Below are 26,625 nucleotides of genomic sequence, written 5' to 3' on the forward strand. Positions count from 1 at the left end.
TCGTACTCTGAGCTGTAGTTTCCGGTGAGGGTCGGAATGGGAGCTGGTCGGTGATGCACATCGCGTGAAGCTTCAGATCGAAAATCAGAGATTGAACATCAGCTGCAGGTCAGACCCAGCGTGTTTGTTTCCTGTCGGTTGTTTGCTGTTGTTTACAGCGGTAGACTCGATCATCAGTAAGATTTGTGATTGATTTTCTTCCTCCGCTGTTGTCAGCTAATCAGCGATCGATCAGTGATCGAGAATTAATTCACATTAAAAGTCTGATCAGGAAATGGAAACAAAAACAAATGACGTCACGAGATGTTAAGGGCGTGGCCCTATGGACCGATGACGTGGTCGATCACCTGTTCATGTGATTATTGTGATGTCGTGTTTACCTCACAGGTAAGGCCCCGGGCCCTATTTCAGGAAGCCGGTTTAGTGCAAACTCTGAGTAAGTATACCCTGAGTTAACGAAAACTCTGGGTTTTCGGTTTCACAAAGCGAGTTTAGATTAATTCTGAGTGAGTTACTATGACGACACACTCCGTGAAGCTGACCTGCCCCCTAGCAGGTTTACTTCAACTAACCCTGACGTTCTCCGCCTCTTTGTCAAAAACGTGACTGCAGGAAGTGTCAGACATGGCCTGCCCCTTCCTTGAAGAGTCAGTAGATGTTGAAGCCCAAATTCTCCGCAGAGCTCTCCGCCGGGAGAGAGTGATTAGAGCGCGTTTGGACATTTTATCATTTCCTGATGATTTCCTGTGTGAACGTTACCGTTTTTCAGCACAATCTATAATTTATTTGAATAACATCCTCAGGCCTAATATTGCTCATGTGACACATCGCGGACATTCTCTCAGTTCTGTACATATTATTTGTATTGCACTTCGTTTTTTGGCAAACGGGAGCTTTCTGTATAATATTGGTGACGCTGAGCACGTTTCCAAGGCTACCGTCTGTCGGGCAGTCAGGAATGTTACAGTTGCACTGAAACGTCTCCTGTACTCGTTTGTGGTGTTCCCCGGTCATAGACCCACAAGATTTATCAAAGAAGGATTCCACAAAATTGCAGGTATCAGGATGAACAAAACTTAATTCATGATGTGGTGATACTTGAACTACTACTTAAATTTTACATTTATTCTCACGGTTCCCAGGCGTGATTGGCTGTATAGATGGCACTCACATTCCAATCAGGAGCAATGTGAACAGGAAGTCTTTCCACAGCATTAATGTACAGGTACATAGTTCCCTGTAGCATTTCAAACTAACAAATTATTTCATTATAGTAATGGATGCTAATTTGTGTTCTCTGCACTGTGAAGATCATATGTGATGCTGCCAACATTATCACAAATGTGGAAGCCAACTGCTCAGCCTCTGTGAGTGGTGGTGGTGGAGGACCCCCACCTGTTTTTCGGGCCTCCGCTTTTTTTCTAGTGGCTATAACGGGTCACATTTGAGCATACAGAGTAAGCAAATATGTACTTGTAATGTGCTCAGATAATTTCAATAAGTGCTTACAGAAAGAAAATTAGCCTCTAACTGCAATTGATTTACATAGGACAAACAGACCAAGCACTATGGCTCATAATACAATTACACCTTACCTGTTTGGACTATATTTTTATATTTCATTTTTACTTGCTGCCAGGAACGTTTGGGGCCTGTTGGGTTGCACCTGTGCTCACATCACATCACAAAATAAAATGTATAAAATAAAAAATAAAATAAAATGTAATAAAATAACGTGTTAAATGGGTGTAAATCCCTAGATCAATGTTTAAATTAACACTCACGCATTGACTCTGTCGGCTATATTTTGCCATGCATGCTCCCTTTCTTTTGCAGCTGAGGCTGTGTTACTTTTTTTCCGCAAAATTTGCATGTTATCGGCATATGCTGCCATCAGAATTTCGGCCTCAAGCGCTGTAAGATACATTGACCGCGCCTTCTTTCCCTCCGTCTCCATGGTGACTCGCTTAATCTGTGCTCCACTGATCAGGGCTTTATGTATCCTCGTGCGCTCGCTTAATTTGGGGTTAAAGCAACTCTGCGTTGATTGAACTAATTGTTATCAGCCTTTCTGAAACCGAATATTCCGAGTTGGACAGTTCAGGGTTACTCAACCCTGAGTATCGTTTTTAACTCTGAGTTTTCTAAACCTGCTTTCTGAAATAGGGCCCAGGGGTCCGTTCTTCGTACCTCGCTAAGTAAGTTAGCTGGATTTGATTGTTGACGATTTCGCGTGACCTTGGATCGTTCGGTTCTCCGAAGCTCATCCGGGACTTGCTGTCATAGCAACAGATCCGTAAGCGTAAACCTGCTTGGGAGCAGGCTTACTTTATGTAAACTGGATTAGATCGCGGCCACTCAGGTATGTCCGCTTCATTTATACGAAAGCAACAGCGATATTTTACCACTGTTTGTCCATAAATAAATATTATCAATGTAACTAAAGATAATGCAGCACTTGATTCTTTTATTGATTTCATACAGATACATACAGGTCATTTCCTTAAAAAAGGGAAATGTACTATTAATCATTCTATTTCATGTATTTGATTATTTCAGATGTAATTCATATTTTAGAGTTGTAATTGTAAGTTACTTCATGTAAGCAAGATGAGAGACCACGGCTATAAAAGCGAAGGTGGATTTGGGAAGTCTGTCGCAGCCACCCATTGCGGAAGGTGCAAGATTGATAAGGAGAGTTTTCAGAATTCAGCGTATATTGCGGGATAGACAGGATCCTTTAGCTCAGCGCGACAGTGTGCTCATAGAGAGATATCGATTTTCCCGTGAGGGTATTATTTACTTAACCAACTGGTTGACGAGGGGGTGCAGGACCACCACCTGTCTTTTTTTGCTCTGCCCTTTTCCTGGTTGCTGTTATAAACAAACAAACAGATTATTTCAGGGTCTCTTTTCAAGAGACTAAAAGCAATATAAGTGATAAATATTACCATGCTGTAGAATATTCTTATATTTCACTTTTACTTGTTCCCATGTTCTAGTGGGTCCTGTTGTGGCTCTAATGTGATAGAGGATATAATGTAATATAATATAATATGATATAATGTAATATAATATAATAAATGTACCCTACCGCCTACTGGTGTTGGCCAGAGGGGCCGATGGCGCGATATGGCAGCCTGGCTTCTGTCAGTCTGCCCCAGGGCAGCTGTGGCTACAACCGTAGCTGCCTCCACCAGTGTGTGAATGTGAGGGGGAATGAATAGTGGCATTGTAAAGCGCTTTGGGTGCCTTGAAAAGCGCTATATAAATCCAATCCATTATTATTATTATTATTAAATTACTTACGAGTTTAATTTGTCAGCAACTTTCTGCCAGCCTTGCTTTTGCAGCCTTTGCAGTGTTCCCTTGCATTTTAATTAAACTCTGAAACTCCTGAAATCCCTCAATCAAGAGTTCTTGCTCTGCTGCCGAAAAATACTGAGCGCGCTCCTTCGACATTTTCGCTGACCAATCAAAGGGTTGCCAATCAATGTTTCTACTATCGATGCGTAGCCCCTGTTAAGCCACCCAGTGATCTCACATTACTTCATCCAGCTATACTAATCGTCAACAACAGGTGTGTTCGGAGAACCGGGATAGCGAGGTCAAAGTAGGCGCGATGATTTGATCTTGGATGTGTCATTTGATCTTGGATGTAGTAAGCGAGGTACGAAGAACGGACCCCAGGTATACAGTGGGGCAAAAAAGTATTTAGTCAGCCACCGATTGTGCAAGTTCCCCCACCTAAAATGATGACAGAGGTCAGTAATTTGCACCAGAGGTACACTTCAACTGTGAGAGACAGAATGTGAAAAAAAAATCCATGAATCCACATGGTAGGATTTGTAAAGAATTTATTCGTAAATCAGGGTGGAAAATAAGTATTTGGTCAATAACAAAAATACAACTCAATACTTTGTAACATAACCTTTGTTGGCAATAACAGAGGTCAAACGTTTACTATAGGTCTTTACCAGGTTTTTACACACAGTAGCTGGTATTTTGGCCCATTCCTCCATGCAGATCTTCTCGAGAGCAGTGATGTTTTGGGGCTGTCGCCGAGCAACACGGACTTTCAACTCCCGCCACAGATTTTCTATGGGGTTGAGGTCTGGAGACTGGCTAGGCCACTCCAGGACTTTCAAATGCTTCTTACGGAGCCACTCCTTTGTTGCCCGGGCGGTGTGTTTTGGATCATTGTCATGTTGGAAGACCCAGCCTCGTTTCATCTTCAAAGTTCTCACTGATGGAAGGAGGTTTTGGCTCAAAATCTCACGATACATGGCCCCATTCATTCTGTCCTTAACACGGATCAGTCGTCCTGTCCCCTTGGCAGAAAAACAGCCCCATAGCATGATGTTTCCACCCCCATGCTTCACAGTAGGTATGGTGTTCTTGGGATGCAACTCAGTATTCTTCTTCCTCCAAACACGACGAGTTGAGTTTATACCAAAAAGTTCTACTTTGGTTTCATCTGACCACATGACATTCTCCCAATCCTCTGCTGTATCATCAATGTGCTCTCTGGCAAACTTCAGACGGGCCTGGACATGCACTGGCTTCAGCAGCGGAACATGTCTGGCACTGCAGGATTTGATTCCCTGCCGTTGTAGTGTGTTACTGATGGTGACCTTTATTACTTTGGTCCCAGCTCTCTGCAGGTCATTCACCAGGTCCCCCCGTGTGGTTCTGGGATCTTTGCTCACCGTTCTCATGATCATTTTGACCCCACGGGATGAGATCTTGCGTGGAGCCCCAGATCGAGGGAGATTATCAGTGGTCTTGTATATCTTCCATTTTCTGATGATTGCTCCCACAGTTGATTTTTTTCACACCAAGCTGCTTGCCTATTGTAGATTCACTCTTCCCAGTCTGGTGCAGGTCTACAATACTTTTCCTGGTGTCCTTCGAAAGCTCTTTGGTCTTGGCCATGGCGGAGTTTGGAGTCTGACTGTTTGAGGCTGTGGACAGGTGTCTTTTATACAGATGATGAGTTCAAACAGGTGCCATTCATACAGGTAACGAGTGGGGGACAGAAAAGCTTCTTACAGAGGACGTTACAGGTCTGTGAGAGCCAGAGATTTTCCTTGTTTGAGGTGACCAAATACTTATTTTCCAACCTAATTTACGAATAAATTCTTTACAAATCCTACCATGTGAATTCATGGATTTTTTTTTCATTCTGTCTCTCACAGTTGAAGTGTACCTCTGGTGCAAATTACTGACCTCTGTCATCATTTTAAGTGGGGGAACTTGCACAATCGGTGGCTGACTAAATACTTTTTTGCCCCACTGTACAGCACAGGTTCAGGCTTTGTTTATCTAACACGCAGGACGCCATGACTCACCCGGGCCCCATCTCATTGGTCAGCATTGTCCTCGTACTCCTGCTAAGCCCCGCCTCCTCAGAGACCAGTGCTCTGCAGGACCTGATCAGCAGGAACGCGGACTTTGGCGCCCGTCTGTACCGAGTACTCGCCGCCCGCACTGACGAGAACGTCCTACTGTGTCCGTTCACTTTGTCTGCTGCTCTGACAGTGCTGCTGAGTGCCACCAACGGACAGACCCGCGAGCAGTTGCAGGCGGGACTTACGCTGACCAGGCTGGACACTCAGACACTCCCAGGTGGGTTTAAGGTCAAGGGTCACCAGATTCTGGTTGTGGTTCAGGTTCTAAGTGGTGCTCCTGTGCTCAGATGTGTTTCAGACTCTGAGGAACGCCATTCCGACAGTCTCTCTGCAGCAGGGTGCGGCCATCTTCCCCTCTCAGAGTGTCCAAGTGGCCTCGTCCTACCTGAACCTGGTTCAGACCAAGCTCGGAGGCACAGTTCAGGGTGTGGACTACACAAATGCTTATGAAGCCATCAACACCATCAACCAGTGGGCGCTGGAGCAGACTGTAGACCAGGTCCAGGATTTCATTTCCGAAGTGGACCATCAGACCCAGCTGCTGCTCGCCGCCGTTACAGCCTACAGAGGTATGTATCATCTGCCAGAGGGCAGGACTTAGAGTGTTGAAGCAGTCCTGCGAGGCTCCACAACTCCACCTCCTCAGTCTTTGAACTAAGGTGTGACAGCTCTTTTGATTGTCCTGTGTTCTTGATCCACGCTCTGCCGGTATGCCGATAGCATGGAGTCCGCATCAACATGCTTAAAATCTCCACACCAATTAAAGTGTCAGGACGTTAATACCGTAGGTCACTAACAGTCCTGTGCATGACTCCTCTGCTGGACGTCAGAAGAACTGCAGCTTGTCTCAATAATATGTTCAAATAAAGTTTCTGTGTGTTTCAGCAAGCTTCACTCCGCCCTTTAATGCGTCGTCCACTCAGGACGAGCGGTTCTATGTGGATAGCTATCATGTCGTCATGGTTCCGATGATGTTTAGGGCCGATAAGTACTTGCTGGCGTACGATGCTGCGGTGAAGGCTGGCGTGCTGAAGCTGCCGATGACAGACGGTGCAGCCATGTTGGCCGTGCTTCCCGATGAAGGTGTGGACGTCACCGCCGTGGAGGAGGAAGTTACGGCTGATAAGATCCAGGCCTGGATCCGCCAGCTGAAGAAGACGTGAGGCCCTCTTCCTTTCCTTTCCTTTCCTTTCCTTTCCTTTCCTTCCTTCCTTCTTTCCTTCCTTCCTTCCTTCCTTCCTTCCTTCCTTCCTTCCTTCCTCCCTCCCTCCCTCCTATACTGTTCTTCCTCCCACTGGCTTCTTAATTAAAACCAGGAAATAAATGTTCTTCTTTTGTAAATAGGAAATTGGAGGTACAGTTTCCTCGCTTTTCATTGGACCGTTCATACTCACTTAAGGATGCACTGCAGACTCTTGACATCACCCAGGTGTTTCAGGATGACGCTGACCTCAGCAACATGGGTGGAGCTGAAGGGTCCAAACTTAAACAGGTGAGTGTCTGCCACATTAAGAGCTGTTTGGATATGAGGCATCTCCACCTGGAGGGGGTTGTGATGTCATCACAACCACCTGGAGGGGGGTTGTGATGACATCAAAGGGCAGAGTTCAGAATAAATTCTCTTTATGGTTAAACCTGTAATTCCAGGTGTTGGAGCTATTTATTCTTTATTTTTATTATTTTTGAAATTTGTTAAAGCTTGTTGTTGGTTTACTCATATTTTCGGGTTGTTTGCTAGTTTAATTTGTAGGTTAATACTTCTTTTTCTTTTTTTGTTGTTATTGTTTATCTTGTTAAGTCAGGTAGGAAGAACTCTAGGACCATTTTCTGTAAGTAAAAGGACTGGTATAGGACCAGCATGCACTGGGGTGGGCCTATGGTTTTTACCAGTTTTTCCTTCCCACTGTTGCCAAAGTGGCATCATATGACTGTTGGATTTTTCTCTGTATGTATTATTGTAGGGTCTACATTACAATATAAAGCACCTTGAGGCAACCGTTGCTGAGATTTGGCGCTGTATAAATAAAAAAACAAAACAAAAAAAAACAAGAGCCTGGAGCATCTAACATCCAGCCAAAAGGGGTAAAAAGTTGCCGGTCAATCACTTTTTATGTGATCACAAGCGTCCCCTGGGTCATCATCCTTTCTGAAACATAGGACTGAGCCCTGAACTGTGGTCAGAGGTCAGGAAGCCCTTTTCACCACCAAATTTCATAAAGGACTAGAAACCTTTTTGCCCTCAGTTATCTCCTTCAAGTTGCCATTACAGAGAATACAGGTTTAAGTCATTTCAGTGTTCGCTTCACTTTTCAGACCCAGACATTACGTCCATATTTTAGAGTGTCCATGGTCACAGAGATTTGATCACCTGATGATGACATCTGTGTTGATTTATTCAGGAAAGGTTTAAATCAGGGGTGTCGAACTCCAGGCCTCGCGTGCCGGTGTCCTGCAGGTTTTGAATCGCACCCTGGGTTAACACACCTGAATCAAATGATTAGTTCATTACCAGGCCTCTGGAGAACTTCGAGAAATGCTGAGGAGTCATTTAGCCCTTTAAATCAGCTGTGTTGGATCAAGGACACATCTAAAACCTCCAGGACACCGGCACTCGAGGCCTGGAGGTGCCTAACCCTGGTTTAAATTATCGAGATTCTGCTGTGGTTTCTTCTCCACTCAGGTGTATCATACGTCCGTCATCTCCGTTGAAGAGAGCAGCAGTGACACCAGCACCGGAAATGCAGTGTTCTCCTCACCTCCTCCTCGACTGACATTCAACAGACCCTTCATCTTCATCATCTACCATCAAAGCACCAGTGGCCTGATGTTCATTGGCCGAGTCAACGACCCCACCTGCAAATAAATGGGCCCAAACACCAACCCAAGCCTCCCCGGCGGCAAACAGTCACCCCCCCCCCCCCCCCCCCCCCGTCCCATCTTCTAATGATGTCCTGTGACAAATATTAGCTAGATATATAACAGCGATTTACATTATTAATTCTGTTAGCGTCCCATTAGCGGCTTGTCTGTAACATTCTCTCTGACATCTGACTGTAACATCTTTATCATTATCAATAAGAGCACAGTCACACTAGGAAAAACAATGGTTGGAGATCACGGTGTGACCGTATGCAGTCACCTTGTGATCTCTGTGAAGCTTTGAGATGGTCACTTTGAAGACAGAAAGTAGTTATTAGAGGAACCACTCCTACTCAGCTGCTGTCTTCAGGCCAACATTGGTGGATTAAGATGTGATAGAGGGTTGATCAATTAGTAAGAAGATTTTCATATTTTGGAGTTCTGTATCCACAGTAAGAAAGCGTCGCTATGAGGGCATCTCTAAAGAATTACTAGGTAAATGGTTCTAGAGCTGCTTTAATGGACCCATAAAGAAGAACAGACACACTCCTGAATGAAAGAATCAACACCCGTGGTCCATGGTGATGTGATACAGAGTTGAGTCATTTTCATTTTATTCCCTCAGACTCTGAAAGATTGCCTTTGATCTCAGTGAATGGAGCAAGACTCCTTCCCAAGTTCACAGTTGAGGCAGGAATGCAGAAGAAAAATCCTTCATCAAAGCGGTCTGTTTTCTTAAGAATCTACTGAGTATAAATTTTTATCACTTCTTTCTTTAAACTGGCCGCATTTTCTGTTGTTGCAGTTTGACACATACATGGCACAGCTGGATTTAGTTCTTGTGTGGTAAACATTTGTCTTGTATTTGGAGAATGCGTAAGTCTTTGCACGCATTAATTGAACCCATTTAACATATTGTGACGTTCAAACATTCTAAAACACTGACATGGCCACATTAATAGCTGCATGTTGGCAGAGATACATTTTGCATTATGGCCTATTGAGGGAAGTAAAAGAAGGAAATATGAATGTAGCTCTGTGTGTGCGCACACGTTTTTGTTGTGTACTGATCTCTGTGAAGAATAAAGACTTTTAAAGCCACTCTGCTCTAAAAGGCAATAGGACCTTGCATCCACAGTGTGTTGGGATTCTCCTTCTTCCTCTCCTTGATGCTCCATCAAGTTCAGTTTTGCTCAGTTTAAGTCAAATCCCAGTATTTGTCTTGATGCATGCTCAATCATCTAGTTAAGGAAATCCCCAAAAAGTTGATTCTGTTCATCTGGACGTTTTCAGTGGGAGAAACGTTTCGTCATCATAAGGTGACTTCTTCAGTCTCAGCTGACTGCAGGTTTCCAACCTTATAAACAGTACATTTGCACAATAACTGAAACTAGCCCACTGAATTTCTCTCTGTGAATGGTACTCATGGCTATTGATCAATAGTGGTTGACCAATGGTCATGACAAGTTGCATATAATTGATCAAGGAACTGACCTCGCAGCCCATTATTCAGTGGGCTGGTTTTAGTCATTGTGCAAATGTACTGTTAGGTTTTGTATTGTTGATTGTCATTTATGCTTAGAAATATCTACTTATATATGCTTAGAGTTTTATAATTAGTTGTAGATTGGTAGAGGTTTGATCCTTGATAGTCTGCAAACTTTGTGTGCATTAGAGAGCACTCTGGGAGCATGGGAGAGGTCGTACCTTGTCTTATTGTTTTATGGTGGGATAAACGTATCTATACCTGTTTTAGGCTAAGTGCCTTTTGTTTAGATGAACTGCTGGACTTCCAGACCAGCAGGTTTAGGGAAGTCATTTATGGGGTCACACTCTGACCCCACACACACACACACTTACACAACACACAGGCAACGTACTCTTTGTTTGTATGTAGACGTCATATGTTAAATATGTTAATGAACCTATGTATATTCATGTAACCTCAATAAAAGAGCAGTGTTACGGGGGAGTGGACGAGAGCAACTGGGGTCAAGCGAAGGAACGGCGTTTGTCCGGTTCTCTCCCGTGCACGAGAAACATGAACTTTGCCTACTTCGTGTCTTGCTTGCTGTGTAATTATATTGTCTTCAACGTTCCAGCGAATAGGTTTGTAGCTTGAACCTATCATGTACTGTTTATAAGGTTGGAAACCTGCAGTGACTTGAGACTGAAGAAGTCACCTGATGATGACAAAACGTTTCTCACTGAAAACGTCCAGACGAACAGAATCAACTTTTTCAGAAGTCCCAGTATCACTGTGGAGCAGGGATATGTTAGGGTTAACGCTCAAAGTGAGTACTGAGTAAAGTGCGACAGGACAGAGCCAAAGTTTTAAGGCTGAGTAATTTATCCATGTTGGCAATCTGTCTGTGTTTATAAGTTAGATGATTGAGTGATAGGTTGCCGGATTACTTACAATCAGCCCCAGACGTGAAAAGAATTCAGTGCAGTCATTGGCTGATTTCTCCTGGTCACATGAAGGTTACTCTCCTGTTTTTTCCTCTAGTGTGACTGAGGCCATAGTTTCACAGAGAATATAGATAATATTCATCAGTAATTTCAGTAAGTTAGCTCTGATATTTTATTTTTGTTTGTTTTAACTGTTGTTTTTTTTTTAATTCTTTTCCACTTTTGAAACTTCTATGTGAAACTCTGATGTAGACCTCTCCATCAGCTGCACATTGTGTTTACAGCTGATTAGCATGTTGTGTATCCTGTGCTGTTGCATTTATATTAAACCTATTTAACGTGAATCCTCCGCAGTACTGATGTGTTCATAGGTGCTCACCTGTGGAAGAAGTATTCTCAACCTCCGCTGATGTACAAATATCAAGTAAAAGTACTGCATTACATGTAGGGTTTTTCAGTCCTGGTTTGTTCACCGTGACTGGTGATTGATTATGTATGACTTTGTTAGATAACCAGTAAGGAAACGTGTTAATGCTGCAGGTGGAGTGGGATTGATATTCACTTTTTTCTGATCTTTGGATCATATGAACTTTTATTGAAATGACACTATGAGAGAAGCTCAGAGAAAAAAGTCACAGGACAGCAGCTGAAACCTTTTACCCAGGGGTGTCAAACTTAAATGAGCTGTGTGCCACTCCTGGCACTGTCGTCTCATTGGAGGGCCACTTTAATGTTCAAGTAGTACAAAACAAACAAACAAGAAAACACCCACAAATATTTCCTAATATGTAGTGTTTGTTTGTTTGGTTTTTAAAAAAAATTCAAATATTGTATATTGACAAGACAATTTTTTTCTCTCTCTCTTAACTAACGGAAGCCTTTCATTGAATGACCAAATAAACATGTTGGTCCTCTCTTTCTGGCTAGACATGTGGCAGCACTTCTGCTATCATTTTGTTCATATTTAACAGAATAAAAATGCAGTGTACACATTAGTTTTTGACTCTCACTGAACTAACACAGCCAATCCCTCAGCATGTTTGTACTCTGGTCACATTGCCTTGCTGTCCATTTTTGGCTTTTTAAAGAACTTGTTTTAACATTGCACTCAACAACAAACAAATCCTCCCTAACAAAAAAAGTAACTTCACAGATCAAACTGCATTATATTTCTTCACATTAACATAGGGAGCCCCCCCCCCCCGGGCCACGAGTTTGAGACCCCTGCTTTAACCAATAAGAACACAGCAACAATTTGTGGGTGGACTCTTTTACTGAATCAATCAGGTGGCAGGATGAGATCATCAGTCTACACAGTTCTCAATAGATACAGGTAGAATCAGACTCCCCTGTCTCTGATGAGGTCCTGATGTATTCTGGGTAATGTCCTGAAGCTGAATGGAAACTCTTTTCTGAATGCTGACTGGCTAATGGCCTAGTGGAGGTATGATGATGTCATCATCTTCAGTCTCGTCCCGATTGGACGCTGAAAGAGTTCGACTTCCTGTTTCTGCAAAATATGAGAAAATGAAACCAGATCAGACTTCTTACTCAGTAGCCCTGAGATCAGCTGATCAAAGGTCAATCAATAATCAATAACTTTATTGCTTTGCGTTCATCTGTATGGGCAAAGAAAACCGCCATCATGGTGGTTAGAAAATAAAAGGTGGGGCCTCCTAAGGAGCTGAATTCTGGATCATGGTGAAGGATTTATGTTTAAACTTTAAACAGGAGTGTAATGGGAAAAGATAATAAAGTGTAGATAAAAAATAAACTGTGGATCAAACAGTTTACGATGTGGTTCTTATCTCATGGTAATTCTGTGGTGTCCACAGATGGCTGTTTCTGTCCTCTAATAGATTGACTACTGAAAACTTTGGACAGTCACCGAAGTTTAAACCATTGTTTAATATTTGCAAAGATTTAAACATCAGTAGAAATTTGCCCTTACATTAACTGTCCTTACATTAACAGAGCTCTCTGAAAGTTATCCTCAATGATCCTCAAAACTGTTTGGTCCCAAAGCACCTGAACTCACTTTTTCTAATTCCATGTTGTGGAACAGGACCCAGGTTTATGCTAGAACAAAGAACTTACATGGATAGCTTCCTGGACTGGCCTTCCTTCATGCCGCACCCCCGATCCATTGTTTTACTGCGCTGATCCAAGGTACTGGTCCTGTGGTCTCTCTGCTCTAGAGTACTGGTCCTGTGGTCTCGCTGATCCAAGGTACTGGTTCTGTGGTCTCTCTGGTCCAATGTACTGGTTCTGTGATCCATTATATTGTTCCTGTGATCCATGTTAACTGTCCTGTAGTCAAGTGTATTAGGCCTGTGGTCTCTCTGCTCTAGATTACTGGTCCTGTGGTCTCTCTGGTCCAGCGTACTGGCCCTGTCCAGGAGACTAGTGGTGTTGCTACGGATCAGGACTGGCATGGAGGAGGCAGACTTGGCTCCCATGCTGAAGTGAGCTGTCCTTAAAGAGTCATCTGTAAGAGACATGAAAACAGTAAAGACACTCATATAGAGACTGACTTTGAAGTCGATCAGGCCTGAGTGTCAGTAAGCTACCTTTACTGGTCAACATGGAGGCCTTCCCAGATGCAGATCCACTGCTCAGCTCTTTGACCTTCCTGAAACACACAATTGATAAATCAACTAGAATATAATGGACTTCTGGAACCTGACGCCAACACACACCCATTCTCAAACCGATGGATGCATCAGAGTCAGGTTGGATTTTGGTGTCTTTACAGAAGATACATAAACATTACTGTTTTGAAAATGTGAAGCTGGGTGTGCTAGCTAGCAAAGTGTGGAGTAAGGTCTTTCTCAGAGCTTGTTTAGAGTTAAAAAAAAAGTTTCTAATTAAAAGAGCTAATTTTATACAAACCAACCTAAAAAATAATTTCCAACACACACAAACACGCTAACAAGATACATGTTCATCTGTGGATTAATCAGTGCCATAGAATTATAAGTCTTTACAGTCCAAATTAATGAAAATACAGTCCAAATCAAAAGTTTAAGACCACTTAAAAATGGCATAAAATCGCATTTTGCATTGTTGGATCTTAACAAGGTTCTAAGTAGAGCTTTAACATGCAACAAGAAGAAATGGGAGTGAGACAAAACATTCTTTGAACATGCAATTTATTGAAAACAACGCCTAAACTGAAACAGGCTGTTACAGCTGATCAAAAGTTTAAGACCACACCTGCAAAGAACCCCGTAAACCCCCCAAAACAGAAATCAAATTCCAAACATGAACTCAGTAATGAGTAGCTTCACCGTTATTGCTGTTCATTTCAAATATTCGTATTCGTTGCGGCATGCTTGATGCAAGAGTTTCCATGAGGTGTCTGGGACCATTCTCCAAGTGGTGAAGACGGCCACATGAAGGGCATCTACTGTCTGGAACTGTTTTCCATTTTTGTTAAGTACCCTTACCATCCGTCCTGAAAGGTTCTCAATTGGATTTAGATCAGGGGAACACACATGATAGATGTTATTTTACTGGAAGAAGTACCTTGTCCTGTGGACATTGTGTACTATAGCATTGTCTTGTTGAAAAATACCGATTGTTAGTACACAGACGAGTGTTCTCAGTCATGAAGGATGCTCTCTGCAACATCTGGACATAGCCAATGGCCGTTTGACGCTCCTGCACCTCCTGAAGCTCCATTGTTCCACTGAAGGAAAAAGCACCCCAGACCATTATGGCGCCCCCTCCACTGTGGCATGTAGAAAACATCGCAGGTGAGATCTGCTTGTCATGCCAGTAATGTTGGACACCATCAGGACCATCAAGGTTAAATTTTTTCTCATCAGAGAATAAAACTTTCTTCCACCTTTCAATGTCCCATGTTTGGTGCTCTCTTGCAAAGTCCAAATGGTCAGTTCTGTAGCGTTCAAGGAGACGAGGCCTTTGAAGACATTTTTTGTTTTTGAAGCCCATTAGTCTCAGATGTCATCTGATGATTATGGGGCTGCAGTCGGCACCAGTAACACCTTAATTTGGGTCAAGGATCTTCCAGTGTCTTGACGGACAGCCAATTGGATCCTCCAGCTCAGTGCTAGTGAAATTTATTTGGATTTTCCACTTGACTCTTCTGCTCCATAAATCTCAGGATCATTTAAGAAATTCCAAATGACCGTCTTACTGCATCCCACCTCAGCAGTGATGGCGAGCAGCAAGAGACCCTGCTTATGCAGTTCAACAACATGACCACGTTCAAAAAGGGAAAGTTTCTTTGCCTTTGCCATCAGAATGTCATGACAGTGTGACCTCCTGACAGAAAATGACAATGAATCCACATTTTTGGCCTTTTAAAGGCATGTGGTCCTAAACTTTTGATCAGCTGTAAAACAGCCCATTTCAGTTTAAGCATTGTTCTCAATAAATTTAATGCTCAAAAAATTGTTTTGTCTCACTCCCATTTCTTCTTGTTGCATGTTGAAGCTCTACATGGAACCTTGTTAAGCTCCAGCCATACATAATATGAGTTTTTGCCATTTTTCAAGTGGTTTTAAACGTTTGATCAGGATTGTATGAAGCAGGGACCCTGACATTACACACAGGATACTGAGATGGTGCCTACTGCTACCCCTGATAAGGTACCTGTTGAATATCATTTAGATAAGAAGGTATCGGGTCCGCGAGATCTTCAACGCACACCTCCGGCAGAGCTTCAACAGCATTCCAAGGGAGACTGGGGACATTGAGTCCGAATGGACCATGTTCAGCGTCTCCATTGCCGAAGCTGCTGCATTGAGCTGCGGCCGCAAGGTGGTTGGTGACTGCTGTGGTGGTGATCCCCGAACCAAATGGTGGACACCAGAGGTGAAGGTATCGACAGGCCAAGCGGAATGCGGCACGGGCAGTGGCTGAAGCAAAAACTCGGGTGTGGGAGGAGTTCGGAGAGGCCATGGAAAAAGACTTTCGGACTGCCTTGAAGAGATTCTGGCAAACCGTCAGGCGTCTCAGGAGGGGAAAGCGGTGCTCTACCTGCACTGTGTATAGTGCTGGCGGAGCGCTGCTGACATCGACTGAGAAATTTGTCAGGCGGTGGAAGGAATTGGGATTGGGGCTGCGGCTGCAGTGATGCGGACACTGCACCCGCCCGTCGTGGTGAAGAGGGAGCTGAGTGTAAATGCGAAGCTCTCAATTTACCGGTCGATCTACGTCCCTACCCTCACCTATGGCCACGAGCTGTAACCGAAAGAACAAGATCGCGAATACAAGCGGCAGAAGTGAGCTTCCTCCGAAGGGTGGATGGCCTCCCTTAGAAATAGGATGAGAAGTTCGGCCATCCGGGAGGGGTTCAGAGTAGAGCAGCTGCTGCTCCACATCGAAAGGAGCCAGCTGAGGTGGTTCGGGCATTCGACAAGGATGCCTCCTGGGCGCCTCTTGGGTGAGGTGTTCTGGGCATGTCCCACCGGGAGGAGGCCCCGGGGCAGACCCAGGACATGCTGGAGAGATTATATCTCTCGGCTGGCCTGGGAACGCCTTGGTGTTCCCCCGGATAAGCTGGAGGAGGTGGCTGGGGAGAGGGAGGTCTGGGCCTCTCTGCTTAGGCTGCTGCCCCCGTGACCCGGCCTCGGATAAAGCGGATGAAGATGGATGGATGGATGGTATTGGGTCTTTAAGATAAGATGGAGCATGATTATTCAAGACTTTTATGTGTTAAGTAAGGATTTTAAGCTTGATTCTGGAAGCCAGTGAAGGGAAGCCAATACAGGAGAAATATGCTCTCTCTTTCTAGTCCCTATCAGTACTCTTGCATTTGGATTAACTGAAGGCTTTTCATGGAATTTTTAGGACATCCTGATAATAATGAATTACAGTAGTCCAGCCTTGAAGTAAGTAAATATTTCAAATTTTAGAAATATTACACAAATGGAAGAAAGCAGTCCTAAATATTTGTTTAATATGTAAATTGAAGGACATATCCTGGTTAAAAATAACTCCAAGGTCCTCACAGTGTTACTGGAGGCCAAGGTAATGCCATCCATTGTGTATCTGTTGCCATAAGGATAATGTTTATATAATTTTTTGTCAATGTCATAGCTGTAATTGCAAGTGGAATCTGTTACTTTTTTTTTCATTTAGTTGAAATGGTGCTGATTTTATTTTGAAGGTCAAGCTTGCCTAAACAATTATTGCACTGCTCGTGTGTGAGAGTGGGTATAAGCTACCGGTAAGCAAGTAGGAAGCAGGAGCGTGCAATGTGCTGGGTAAAAGCTTTAACTAAAAAAGTGGACAATTGTAAAGAAACTTCAGAAGAATGGCAACCAGTTCATTTTGCGACATGCAGCCAACGAGGCATTATTAGCATGATCTTTTTTTTACTGTAATAAATGTTATTTTACATGTGGTCTTATTTTGTATTAATGGTCTTTACTTTGTCAATATTATATATAATATTCACAGTTGGTCACAGATGAGATCTTTGTATAGCAGAATTCAAACCTCAGGCTAGACTCAGAATGACCTTTGTATCAGCCTTGTTAATACAGAGACACACATTTTTTCTGTGCTGCAGAAGGTTTACATGTATGTAATTAAGGGTGAGGGTGGAGGAAGTTGATGTTCTTACAGAGATCTGTCTGAGGTCACAGGTTTAGATGTTGTCGGCTGACTGGTGAGGGACCGACTCCGTGACAGCTTTGCCTTTCTCATCTCTTTACCTGCACAGAGAGGAGATCATCATCACCGTCATCACCATCATTAACATCATCATCATCGTCTCACCATAGGAGGATGAGGCGCCTGCAGATGAGGACACAGACATGGACTTGGTGGCAGATAGACTGGTCTTGCTGTCTCTTCCTGTCAAAGAAACATGGTTTACAGACTGAACTGCAGGTCTAAATTTCTGCTGAGACTGCCCCCCCCAGCTCACTTTTTCTCTCCGGGTGTTTGTCAGAGTTCAGTTTTCCTTCATTCTGCTGCCTCTCCAGCTGTTCCTGACAACACAAAGACATTTTTATAACAAAGCAAGGCAGCTCAGGCTGTAGTCTAGTAGCAGGTCTCAGACTCACCATCTCCAGCAACAGCGTCTCCTCCTTCTCCTTCTTCTGGTCCAACAAGTCCCTCTCCTGCCTCTTATGAAACTGTCCACAGACACAAGACATGAAGGAGGTTAGAGGTCAGTAGTAAACCTGTATTCTCATTTCAGCTCCATGTTAAAGCAACTTCTTACAGGTTCTGAGAGGTCTAGTTTGTCCAGTTCCAAGACTGTCTGGAAAAGACGATGGAAACATTGATCACCTTCATCAACAACACAGTCAGAATCTGAAGTCTGCAGACCTGAATATCTGGAATAGTCTGGACTCTGGTAGGCGTTACCTTGCGAATCATGGCCACCACATCTTTGTCTTTCTCTTTGCAAAGCAGCTTCTGGACGCAGAAGTCAAGTTTCTGTAGCAGCTGTTTGTCAGCTGGCAGACGAAGCGAAGAACGCAACCTGGGCAGCAACTGGCACAGCTTGTACCTGAGAGCCAGAAAGGTGTGTTTAGTAGGATGTCGGACAGATTTGCCAATGTCTCATTGGACGAAATGAGTATGATGTACCTGACATTGGCAACTGGGTCATGGACTAGCTCCAGTGCTGGAATCAGGAAATGTTTGTTGAAGTATTTTCTGGAGAAAATCTCTGTGGCAGTTTCACAAACATCTAGGAACCTCAGACGATGCCAGTAGCTGCGTCCCTGAGCCAGATCTGAGATTATCAGATTGTCAGCATTTACATGTTAGCTGCATTCCTATTGATGTTCTGCTGTTCAAATATCAGAGTAAAAGTGCCAGAAGAACCAGAAATGTTCTGACCTTGTATGAGTCGCCCCATCATCTCCTGACGCTGCTCCTGTTTGCGGTTGTAGCGCAGGAATGTGCAGAATGTGCGAGCTGCCGCCTTCTGTACCGGCAACACTTTCTGCAACCAAAACAGCAGTGTTATTGTCACAGGTTCACCTGTGGGATACTATGGGATATTGTATGTAGCATGCTGTGACGTGGTGTGGCATGTGGCAGTGCTCACATTGGTGGTGAGGATAATGAAGATGCGAGGTGAGAAGCTCTGGTGTAGCAGCTCTCCAGGAAGCAGTCTTGCCAGGCAGCTATAACGTTGTAGCAGCTTCTCGTGAAGCCGCCAACGTAAGGAACGTCCAATCTTCTGTTCAGCTAACAGTAGTCCTGCCATCAGATCTGGGAACTTGATTAAAGGAAGCAATGAGAGATAAACTAAAGTGAAAATGAAAATTTTTATTTTCTCACCTTATTGTCCAACGTCTGGTTCTCTCCTCGTGACAGAACTGCCTCCAAAGTTTCTTCTACATGAGTCATCAGAGCATCCAGCACCTCAAGAGAAAATCCAACATAACACTTTATTCAAATAAAACCTGATGTATGATTTTCTAAACTGTGACATCACAGAAAGTTATTGGCATTTGGCCCTAAATCCTGATTGATGAAACAGTGATAGTGGGCATTGCCGCTCACCTCCAGTGCATCATCCTGAAGCAGACACAGAAGTTCTTTGTGGACCAGCTGGACTTTTGAACCAAGCAACTTGACCACCTGACAGCAAGGTGGGAAAGGAAGCAGTCAATCAGAGTGAGGCAATCATTTAGCAATTTTATTTGATCATTTATGTCTTTCTTTCTCAGCCAAAAGGCCCAATCCCTGAGGATAGACCATCTGGAATCAGGCCTGGATCTCACCTGGTGGAAACTGGCTGCTGCGCTGCGCCGGACACAGACCTCTGGGTCACTACAAAGACTAGAGAAAGAAGGGTACAGCTCCGATAGGAAATGAGCTGTGTCTGCAAAAACCACCATAGCCTGCATGGAGAGAAGAGGAAGTGACCCCACCACCTAAAGAGCTGACGAACTGTGAGTGTTTGTCTGTGGGTTTGTGTGCACATGTGTACCGGCAGGTTGTAGCAGCAGTTGCAGCGGATAAGCGTGGATTCGTTGTTGCTATCAGTCTGGTTTCCATCAGTCTGCAGTCCAGTGGTACACATCTCCTTAAATGTCTGCAGTAAATGACTCTTCTGCTCATCTAACAGTGAGCCTGAAACACGATCATCAAACAGTATGATCCACAGAAGTGATCTAAAACAGAGTGTTTCAGATCACTTCTGTGGATCACAACAGACTGCTCTTTTCAAGCACTCCTTCCAGGTTCCTGTCCCTCAGCAGGCAGTGTTCAGATATTCTGCAGTGCTGGTGTTCTATAGGGGCAAGGCTTTCACACCGGGTGTCACGGTCTGGCTGGGGCAGACCGTATGTGTTGCAGAGGAGGACTCAAACGCAGACCAAAACGTGGTGTGGATTAACAAAACAAGCCGTTTATTGAGGTTAGCAACGAGGGTACAAAATAATAGGGCATCGGTGAAAACTAAACAATAACCTAAACTGGGTGAACTAATAACAAAACATGAAAAACCTTAACCATAGTGAACTGACATGGGTACCTGGAGATGAGACATGGATGAGCAGACGACCTGACAATGGCATGAAGAAAACAAAAGGCTTAAATACAGACATGAGGTGATCAGGGGAAGTGGCGACACATGGGGGAAAACAGCTGACAGACATAAACCTAATGACAGGACCAGGAGAGGAAAGCTAAATACAATAAACAAAGAACACATGACATTGTCAGAATAAAACAGGAAATACTAAAACATGACAACACAACTTAACAGACCTAATATGTGATGAATAAATACAAAACCCCAAAACATAGAAAACCCAGGAACAATAACTGCCTAAACTAAAGGCAGATAGGAAATAACACAAACTAAATCACATAACAAAATGAGACAAATACAAACATGAACTCAGAGCGCTGGGTCAGAGACCCAGCCTGTGACAGAGCCCCCCCCTCAAGGGCGGATTCCAGACGCCCAAAACCTCGAAAAACAAAACCAAAAACAACCCACCAAGGGCGGGCGGTGGGGGTCCAGGACGGAGGGCCAGAAACAAGGCCAAAAAAACCAAAATGTCCATCAAAATCACAGGAGCACAGGGAACAGTTCATGACTCCTCAGGGGGCCGACCCGGAGGGTGACGGTCCAGAAAATCATAGTTCATGTGATCAGGGGGCCGGCCCGGAGGCCGACGGCACAGAAGTCCATGGTCGAACAGTTCCGGGGGCCGTCCGTGCGGACGGCAATGGTGGCGACATGGAAACCGTTCAGGGGGCCGACCGTGCGGACGGCAACGGCGTAGAAACAGTTCAGGTGGCCGACCGTGTGGACGGCAACGGCGTAGAAACAGTTCAGGTGGCCGACCTCGACGGCGGTGACGTCCAGCAGGTGGCCGAAGATTCCCAGGTGCAGAGCGAGGCTTGGGCGGCGGCATAACAGCCGTAGGACCAGGCGACGCTGAAGCAGAAGCCGAGGAAGACTCGGATGAGGCCGAACCAGGCGAGGCAGAAGCTGAGGCCGGACCAGGTGAGGCAGAAGCAGGAGCAGAGGCCGAAGCCGGACCAGGCGTAGATGAAGACTCTGACGAAGCCGGACCAGGCGTAGATGAAGACTCTGACGAAGCCGCACCAGGCGAAGACGAAGGCTCTGATGAAGCCGCAGCAGGCGAAGCACAGGCTGGAGCTGCAGCAGGCGAAGCACAGGCTGGAGCTGCAGCAGGCGAAGCACAGGCTGGAGCTGCAGCAGGCGAAACAGAAGCAGAATCTGAAGGTGGCTGGACGGGCTCCTCGGGCCCCCCAGCTGACGTGGCTTGAGGCTGGACGGGCTCCTCGGGCCCTCCAGCTGACGTGGCTTGAGGCTGGACGGGCTCCTCGGGCCCTCCAGCTGACGTGGCTTGAGGCTGGTGCGGTTCTCCTGAACCCCCAGCTGACGTGGCATGAGGCTGGTGCGGTTCTCCTGAACCCCCAGCTGACGAGGCATGAGGCTGGACGGGCTCCTCGGGCCCTCCAGCTGACGTGGCATGAGGCTGGATGGGCTCCTTGGGCCCTCCAGCTGACGAGGCATGAGGCTGGATGGGCTCCTCGGGCCCTCCAGCAGACAAAACTTGAAGCCGGCTGGGTTCACCCGAACCCCCAGCAGACGAAACTTGAAGCTGGCTGGGTTCTCCTGAACCTTCAGCAGACAAAACATGAAGCTGGCCGGGTTCTCCTGAACCTCCAGCAGACGAAGCATGAAGCTGGCTGGGTTCTCCTGAACCTCCAGCAAATGAAGCATGAAGCTGGCTGGGTTCTCCTGAACCTCCAGCAAACGAAGCATGAAGCTGGCTGGATTCTCCTGAACCCCCAGCAGACGAAGCATGAAGCTGGCTGGATTCACCTGAACCTCCAGCAGACGAAGCATGACCAGCAGGTGTAGAGACCACCGGCTGGACAGAAGGCTGAGCAGGTGATGGAGCGAATGACTGAGCTGAACAATGGGGAGCTGGCTGAGCTGCACAGTGGGCTAAGGGCTGAGCTAACGGAAACACAGGAAAATGAACTATTGACTGGGCTGCTAACAGAGCTAATGACTGAGCTATAGACTGAAAAGCATGCAGTAGTGATGGTGGTGTTGGTTGCGGACTGAATTCTCCTGAGCCTTCAGTAGAAACAGGAACGGGTGCAGGCACCTGCTGGACACTAGCCACTCCCACCCGAGGAGTAGGTACGGGTGCGGAGACGGGCTGTATCCTGGCTGACCTCACCCTGGGGACCGGCATGGGTGCAGGGGTGGACTGGTTCACAGCCCCCCTCACCCCGGAAGCCGGGACAGGCACCGGCAACGGCTGGGCAACTGCCCTTCCCACCCGAGGAGCTGGTACGGGTGCAGAAACGGACAGAGCCTCAGCTGGCCTGGAAACCAGAGCAGGGACCAGCTGGGCCTCAGACTCCCTCACCCGAGGAACTGGTACGGGTGCAGGGGTACGCTGGGCCCGAGCTGCCCTGGCAGCAGAAACACGAACAGGCAAAGGAGCAGGCTCAGAAAAAACAGTCTTAGAAACGGCAGGCTTAGGGTTAATATGTATTGGGTCGACAAAAACAGACCTAGCAAAAATGAATCCGCCGTCCACTTCATGTTTAGCAGTCTTAGTATTAGCAGTCCTTGGGTTAACGGTCTTAGAGTGAGCTGACTTGGGGATGATTGAACCAGACTTAACAAAACCTGAACTGAGTGTTGTAGACCTGGTAGAAGTGTTAACAGTTTTTCCTTTAACCGCATGTGCAGACTTAAGCGAGCGGGAATTGTCTTTCATCCCTCCCTGCGTAGAGGGAGTAAAACAAAACGGATCCTCCCAGTCCACGTCGTCATCCATAAGGGAAATTCCCCATGGATCGGAAGTGAGCCGATTGTTGTTAATGTCAGACGGGACGTGAGAATAAAAGTCATTTTCACTCACCACCGTGAGCTGCTCAGCGATGTCCGGTTTATGGCGGCGTGCGCGCCGCTTCCTGCGGAAGCTGGCGGAGCGAGCGACTGAGCCCCTGGTGCACAGAATGGTGACACCGAGGCTGGAGCGTGAGCGCCTGAAGCCACACGGAGGACTCCCACCTGAAGCGAGCGAGGCTTAGATGCAGGCAGCGCAACAGGCGGGGACTTTCGGCAGCTCTTGGGACCTCCGAGAGCTAGCCGAGTCCCGTGGAAAATGCGCTCGTAGTCGGGGGTACGCCACGGCTTCCAGCGGAGCTCCTCCTCCAGCTGGGCGAAGGCTGCCTCCCGACGCTCGTAAAGCTCGCGGTCTGCTGAGTCCATAGTGGTCAGGTCGTACTGTCACGGTCTGGCTGGGGCAGACCGTATGTGTTGCAGAGGAGGACTCAAACGCAGACCAAAACGTGGTGTGGATTAACAAAACAAGCCGTTTATTGAGGTTAGCAACGAGGGTACAAAATAATAGGGCATCGGTGAAAACTAAACAATAACCTAAACTGGGTGAACTAATAACAAAACATGAAAAACCTTAACCATAGTGAACTGACATGGGTACCTGGAGATGAGACATGGATGAGCAGACGACCTGACAATGGCATGAAGAAAACAAAAGACTTAAATACAGACATGAGGTGATCAGGGGAAGTGGCGACACATGGGGGAAAACAGCTGACAGACATAAACCTAATGACAGGACCAGGAGAGGAAAGCTAAATACAATAAACAAAGAACACATGACATTGTCAGAATAAAACAGGAAATACTAAAACATGACAACACAACTTAACAGACCTAATATGTGATGAATAAATACAAAACCCCAAAACATAGAAAACCCAGGAACAATAACTGCCTAAACTAAAGGCAGATAGGAAATAACACAAACTAAATCACATAACAAAATGAGACAAATACAAACATGAACTCAGAGCGCTGGGTCAGAGACCCAGCCTGTGACACCGGGTAACTTTAGAAGTGTAGAGCTCACTGAACTCCCAGACTTGCTGCTATTTGCAGCCTTTCACCTGATATGTCTTAACCTCCTAAGACCCAAACTCTTCCACCGCATGCGTTTTTAATTTCTCTTTGATATTTAGGTTGATTGGGACTTGATGAATGTAAAAACAAAGAATTACCAGATTTTTTTTTTTTACCTAATTTTTGTTTCTAAGAAAAATGAGAGCCACATATGAGGATATTCATTTAAAATTTCCATAGAACAGTAGCAGTATAATGTCCTCGTAAGTGGATATCAGGCCCTTGTAGAGCAAAATTGAGTATTTTGGTCTAAATAACCCAAAATGTGATGTCCATATATGTGGACACCAAAAAAAATTAATTTAAACAAATGACTTTTGTTTCTACTGGTCCTACCTGCCAATTCATTGCAGAGCTTCCCAAACCGGAATGACAAAGATGCCATAATTGCTTCATCCTCCTGCAGCGAGGCCTCACACACCGCCATCACCAAAGGAATGACAACGTGGAGTTGGTCATCTGAGAAGAAGAATTTTTAAACCAGCTGTTTACAAATACACACTGAATAGACTAAAATACTGGGCCACCTATGCATACCGCATGAAATCTGACTTACCGCTGTCCATCATCTCCATTAGGTTGATGATTGTGTCAAAGGCAGCAAGGCGGACACTGCTGTCCTCATCTCCAGCAAGTTCCACTAGATCAGGAAGAAGCTCTGTCCTGGTGTCATCCACCCTGAAAGAAAAACAGCACATATGTTTGGTAGGTGTTGGGTTTTGTTTGATTTTTGGTTGCTTGGTTACTGTCTGGCTAGTGGTTGGTTAGTGGTGAGATTTCATCTGGTCGGTGCAGGGCTTTTGATTGGTCAGTGTTGTGTTTTACCCAATGATTGTTTATTCAGTATTTGCTTGCAATTACCCAGTGGCTCTCGCAATGCTCTCCAGCTGACGGCACATACAGGCTCGGACTTCAAATTCCGGGTCCTGACATAAAGAACGAGCCAAAGGCAGCAGCTCCTTCTTTACACTGATGCACAGAAACAGAGTTAGTATTAGACCAAATGAGAGAACTCTTTGTATTATAATACTACAGAGTACTACTTGCTGCAGCTCACATGTAGGAATCAAATTTGCAGGCAACTTTTCCTAAAATGCGACAGCTAGCCAGCCGAGCCTGAGGAGCGTGAGACAGCTGAGACTGATGTAGTAGGGGGTTCAGCACCTGTGGAGACACGCATTTCATTGACCATATAAATCTGGTAAATAATCAGTTCAAGTCAATTCTTTTGCAATTAAGCCTAATCTTAAAAGTAGAGATAGTGTCTGTCTCCCTCCTATTCTACTTTTAAATATTGTATGAACAACAAGTAAGCCTGCAGTGCGAGAGCGAAGTGCTATAATGGGGTAATATGGTACTATAAAGTCATTAAGATAATAATAATAATAATGGATACTTTATTGATCCCCATGGGGAAATTACTTGTTTTTCTCTGCATTTGACCCATTCACTCAGTGAAGCAGTGGGCAGCCCACTAAGCAGGTGCCCGGGGAGCAGTGTGTAGGGACGGTACCTTGCTCAGGGGTACCTCAGGGTAGCCGTTAAGTGGATTCGAACCGCCGACCTTCCGATCATGGGGCGACCACTTTACCTACTGAGCTATCCCTGCCCCAAAAGATAAGATGGGGCCTGATTGTTTAAGACGTTGTATGTGAGGAGCAGGATTTTAATTTCTGGATTTAACAGGGAGCTAATGAAGGGAAGCCAAAATAGGAGAAATATGCTCTCTCTTTTTAGTCCTTGTAAGTACTCTTACTGCAGCATTTTGGATTAACTGATTAGCCAGCATTAACTGACCTCTTGTTTGATGGTTTCTTTGGGCAGAGCGTTGATAGCTAATAGCAGAGTTTCCAGCCAGGCGTTGCTCACCACTGTCAATGAAGATGGCAAAATCAGTAACAAACAAGGCAACTTTGATGTCAGAATGTCAGATATACAGATGTTTTATACCTGTATGTTGGCAGTATAAAAATGATGTCATTATTTATAAGCCATGGAATATTCTTAAAATCTGGAGCAAGCAAAAGTTGCTTTTATTGAATATTGTCTTTGGGGTGTGAGGTTAGAGCTTATCCCAGCTGTCATACGTACACCGTAGACTGGAAAGGTCCATCAAAGAATAACACCACAATTATAGCACTTACACAAAAATCGCAACCACACACCTTCTCATCAGGACCTACAGATCTCTACAGGGAGAAAGGACCTGGACACATTTGAAACTGTTATCAATGAAAGGAGCCCAGCAAACCAGGGTTTCTTTTTTTCTTGTTGTCACGTCTGAAGTTCAGGTTTTTACCTGTGTCTCTGTGGTTCAGGTGCAACAAGACAATCTTTAGGATGGAGTAAGTGTGGGTGTGGATCAGTATGATGTCATCTTGAAGGATGGTTAAAAATGACGCCGCTGCAGCCAGCTGGATTTCAGCTCCAGCTCCGTTCAGAACCTCCTGGGTCACACAGACAGGACAGGTTACCTGTAAGACACACCTGTACATTGCACCTGTC

General features: G+C 45.2%; 3 protein-coding genes and 1 long non-coding RNA gene across 10 annotated transcripts in view; 2 read left to right on the forward strand and 2 right to left on the reverse strand.

The window, feature by feature from the left end:
* Positions 1-6: 6 nt before the first annotated feature.
* LOC146652904 (protein Z-dependent protease inhibitor-like) lies at positions 7-11,772 on the forward strand. 5 transcript variants are annotated; one of them, XM_085381278.1, is made up of 6 exons: positions 7-108; positions 5,337-5,628; positions 5,699-5,980; positions 6,297-6,570; positions 6,756-6,903; positions 8,092-11,768. In XM_085381278.1, exons 2-6 carry the CDS (start codon positions 5,343-5,345, stop codon positions 8,272-8,274), a joined length of 1,173 nt encoding a protein of 390 aa, XP_085237404.1. In that variant the 5' UTR covers positions 7-108; positions 5,337-5,342; the 3' UTR covers positions 8,275-11,768. The 5 variants fall into 5 exon arrangements, with proteins under 5 accessions (XP_085237404.1, XP_085237405.1, XP_085237408.1 ...); XM_085381279.1 differs by having other exon boundaries at positions 20-108; positions 5,304-5,628; positions 8,092-11,771; XM_085381282.1 differs by having other exon boundaries at positions 43-108; positions 5,309-5,628; positions 8,092-11,772.
* A 282-nt stretch (positions 11,773-12,054) lies between these two features.
* Positions 12,055-26,625, reverse strand: part of ppp4r4 (protein phosphatase 4, regulatory subunit 4) — a 29,825-nt gene continuing 15,254 nt past the window's right edge. Inside the window, exons 4-25 of one of the 3 annotated variants that reach the window (XM_085381275.1) lie at positions 26,420-26,567; positions 25,918-25,991; positions 25,178-25,284; positions 24,982-25,089; positions 24,677-24,798; positions 24,457-24,579; positions 19,615-19,757; positions 19,406-19,525; positions 19,185-19,262; positions 18,960-19,043; positions 18,724-18,897; positions 18,513-18,618; positions 18,258-18,405; positions 18,033-18,177; positions 17,887-17,925; positions 17,726-17,797; positions 17,587-17,650; positions 17,436-17,513; positions 17,281-17,371; positions 13,253-13,314; positions 12,780-13,170; positions 12,055-12,192 (exon numbers count right to left, since the gene is read on the reverse strand). In XM_085381275.1, the coding sequence (XP_085237401.1) occupies positions 12,147-12,192; positions 12,780-13,170; positions 13,253-13,314; positions 17,281-17,371; positions 17,436-17,513; positions 17,587-17,650; positions 17,726-17,797; positions 17,887-17,925; positions 18,033-18,177; positions 18,258-18,405; positions 18,513-18,618; positions 18,724-18,897; positions 18,960-19,043; positions 19,185-19,262; positions 19,406-19,525; positions 19,615-19,757; positions 24,457-24,579; positions 24,677-24,798; positions 24,982-25,089; positions 25,178-25,284; positions 25,918-25,991; positions 26,420-26,567 (2,523 nt within the window). In that variant the 3' untranslated portion in view covers positions 12,055-12,146. Of the gene's footprint in view, positions 12,193-12,779; positions 13,171-13,252; positions 13,315-17,280; positions 17,372-17,435; positions 17,514-17,586; positions 17,651-17,725; positions 17,798-17,886; positions 17,926-18,032; positions 18,178-18,257; positions 18,406-18,512; positions 18,619-18,723; positions 18,898-18,959; positions 19,044-19,184; positions 19,263-19,405; positions 19,526-19,614; positions 19,758-24,456; positions 24,580-24,676; positions 24,799-24,981; positions 25,090-25,177; positions 25,285-25,917; positions 25,992-26,419; positions 26,608-26,625 lie in introns of all 3 variants that reach the window. The other 2 variants (XM_085381274.1, XM_085381276.1) reach the window with 2 other exon arrangements.
* Positions 19,475-26,512, forward strand: LOC146652906 (uncharacterized). Its single transcript, XR_014907492.1, has 3 exons — positions 19,475-19,576; positions 24,699-24,825; positions 26,439-26,512. It is a non-coding gene; the product is annotated as an uncharacterized LOC146652906 (long non-coding RNA).
* Positions 20,510-22,157, reverse strand: LOC146652907 (uncharacterized). Its single transcript, XM_085381277.1, has one exon. The coding sequence runs from the start codon at positions 22,015-22,017 to the stop codon at positions 20,779-20,781; it is 1,239 nt and encodes a 412-aa protein (XP_085237403.1). The 5' UTR covers positions 22,018-22,157; the 3' UTR covers positions 20,510-20,778.

Source organism: Rhamphochromis longiceps, linkage group LG15 (genome assembly GCF_057381845.1).
Source record: "Rhamphochromis longiceps isolate RC_006_pf linkage group LG15, R_longiceps_female_GT1.1, whole genome shotgun sequence".
Taxonomy (NCBI): Eukaryota; Metazoa; Chordata; class Actinopteri; order Cichliformes; family Cichlidae; genus Rhamphochromis; species Rhamphochromis longiceps.

Coding starts and splice junctions, on each gene's coding strand:
- LOC146652904 (XM_085381278.1), top strand. CDS start 5,343: ATGACTCACCCGGGCCCCATCTCATTGGTCAGCATTGTCCTCGTACTC. Junction 5,981..6,296: donor CGCCGTTACAGCCTACAGAG/GTATGTATCATC, acceptor TGTGTGTTTCAG/CAAGCTTCACTCCGCCCTTT. Junction 6,904..8,091: donor AAGGGTCCAAACTTAAACAG/GTGAGTGTCTGC, acceptor TTCTCCACTCAG/GTGTATCATACGTCCGTCAT.
- LOC146652907 (XM_085381277.1), bottom strand. CDS start 22,017: ATGCTTCGTCTGCTGGAGGTTCAGGTGAATCCAGCCAGCTTCATGCTT.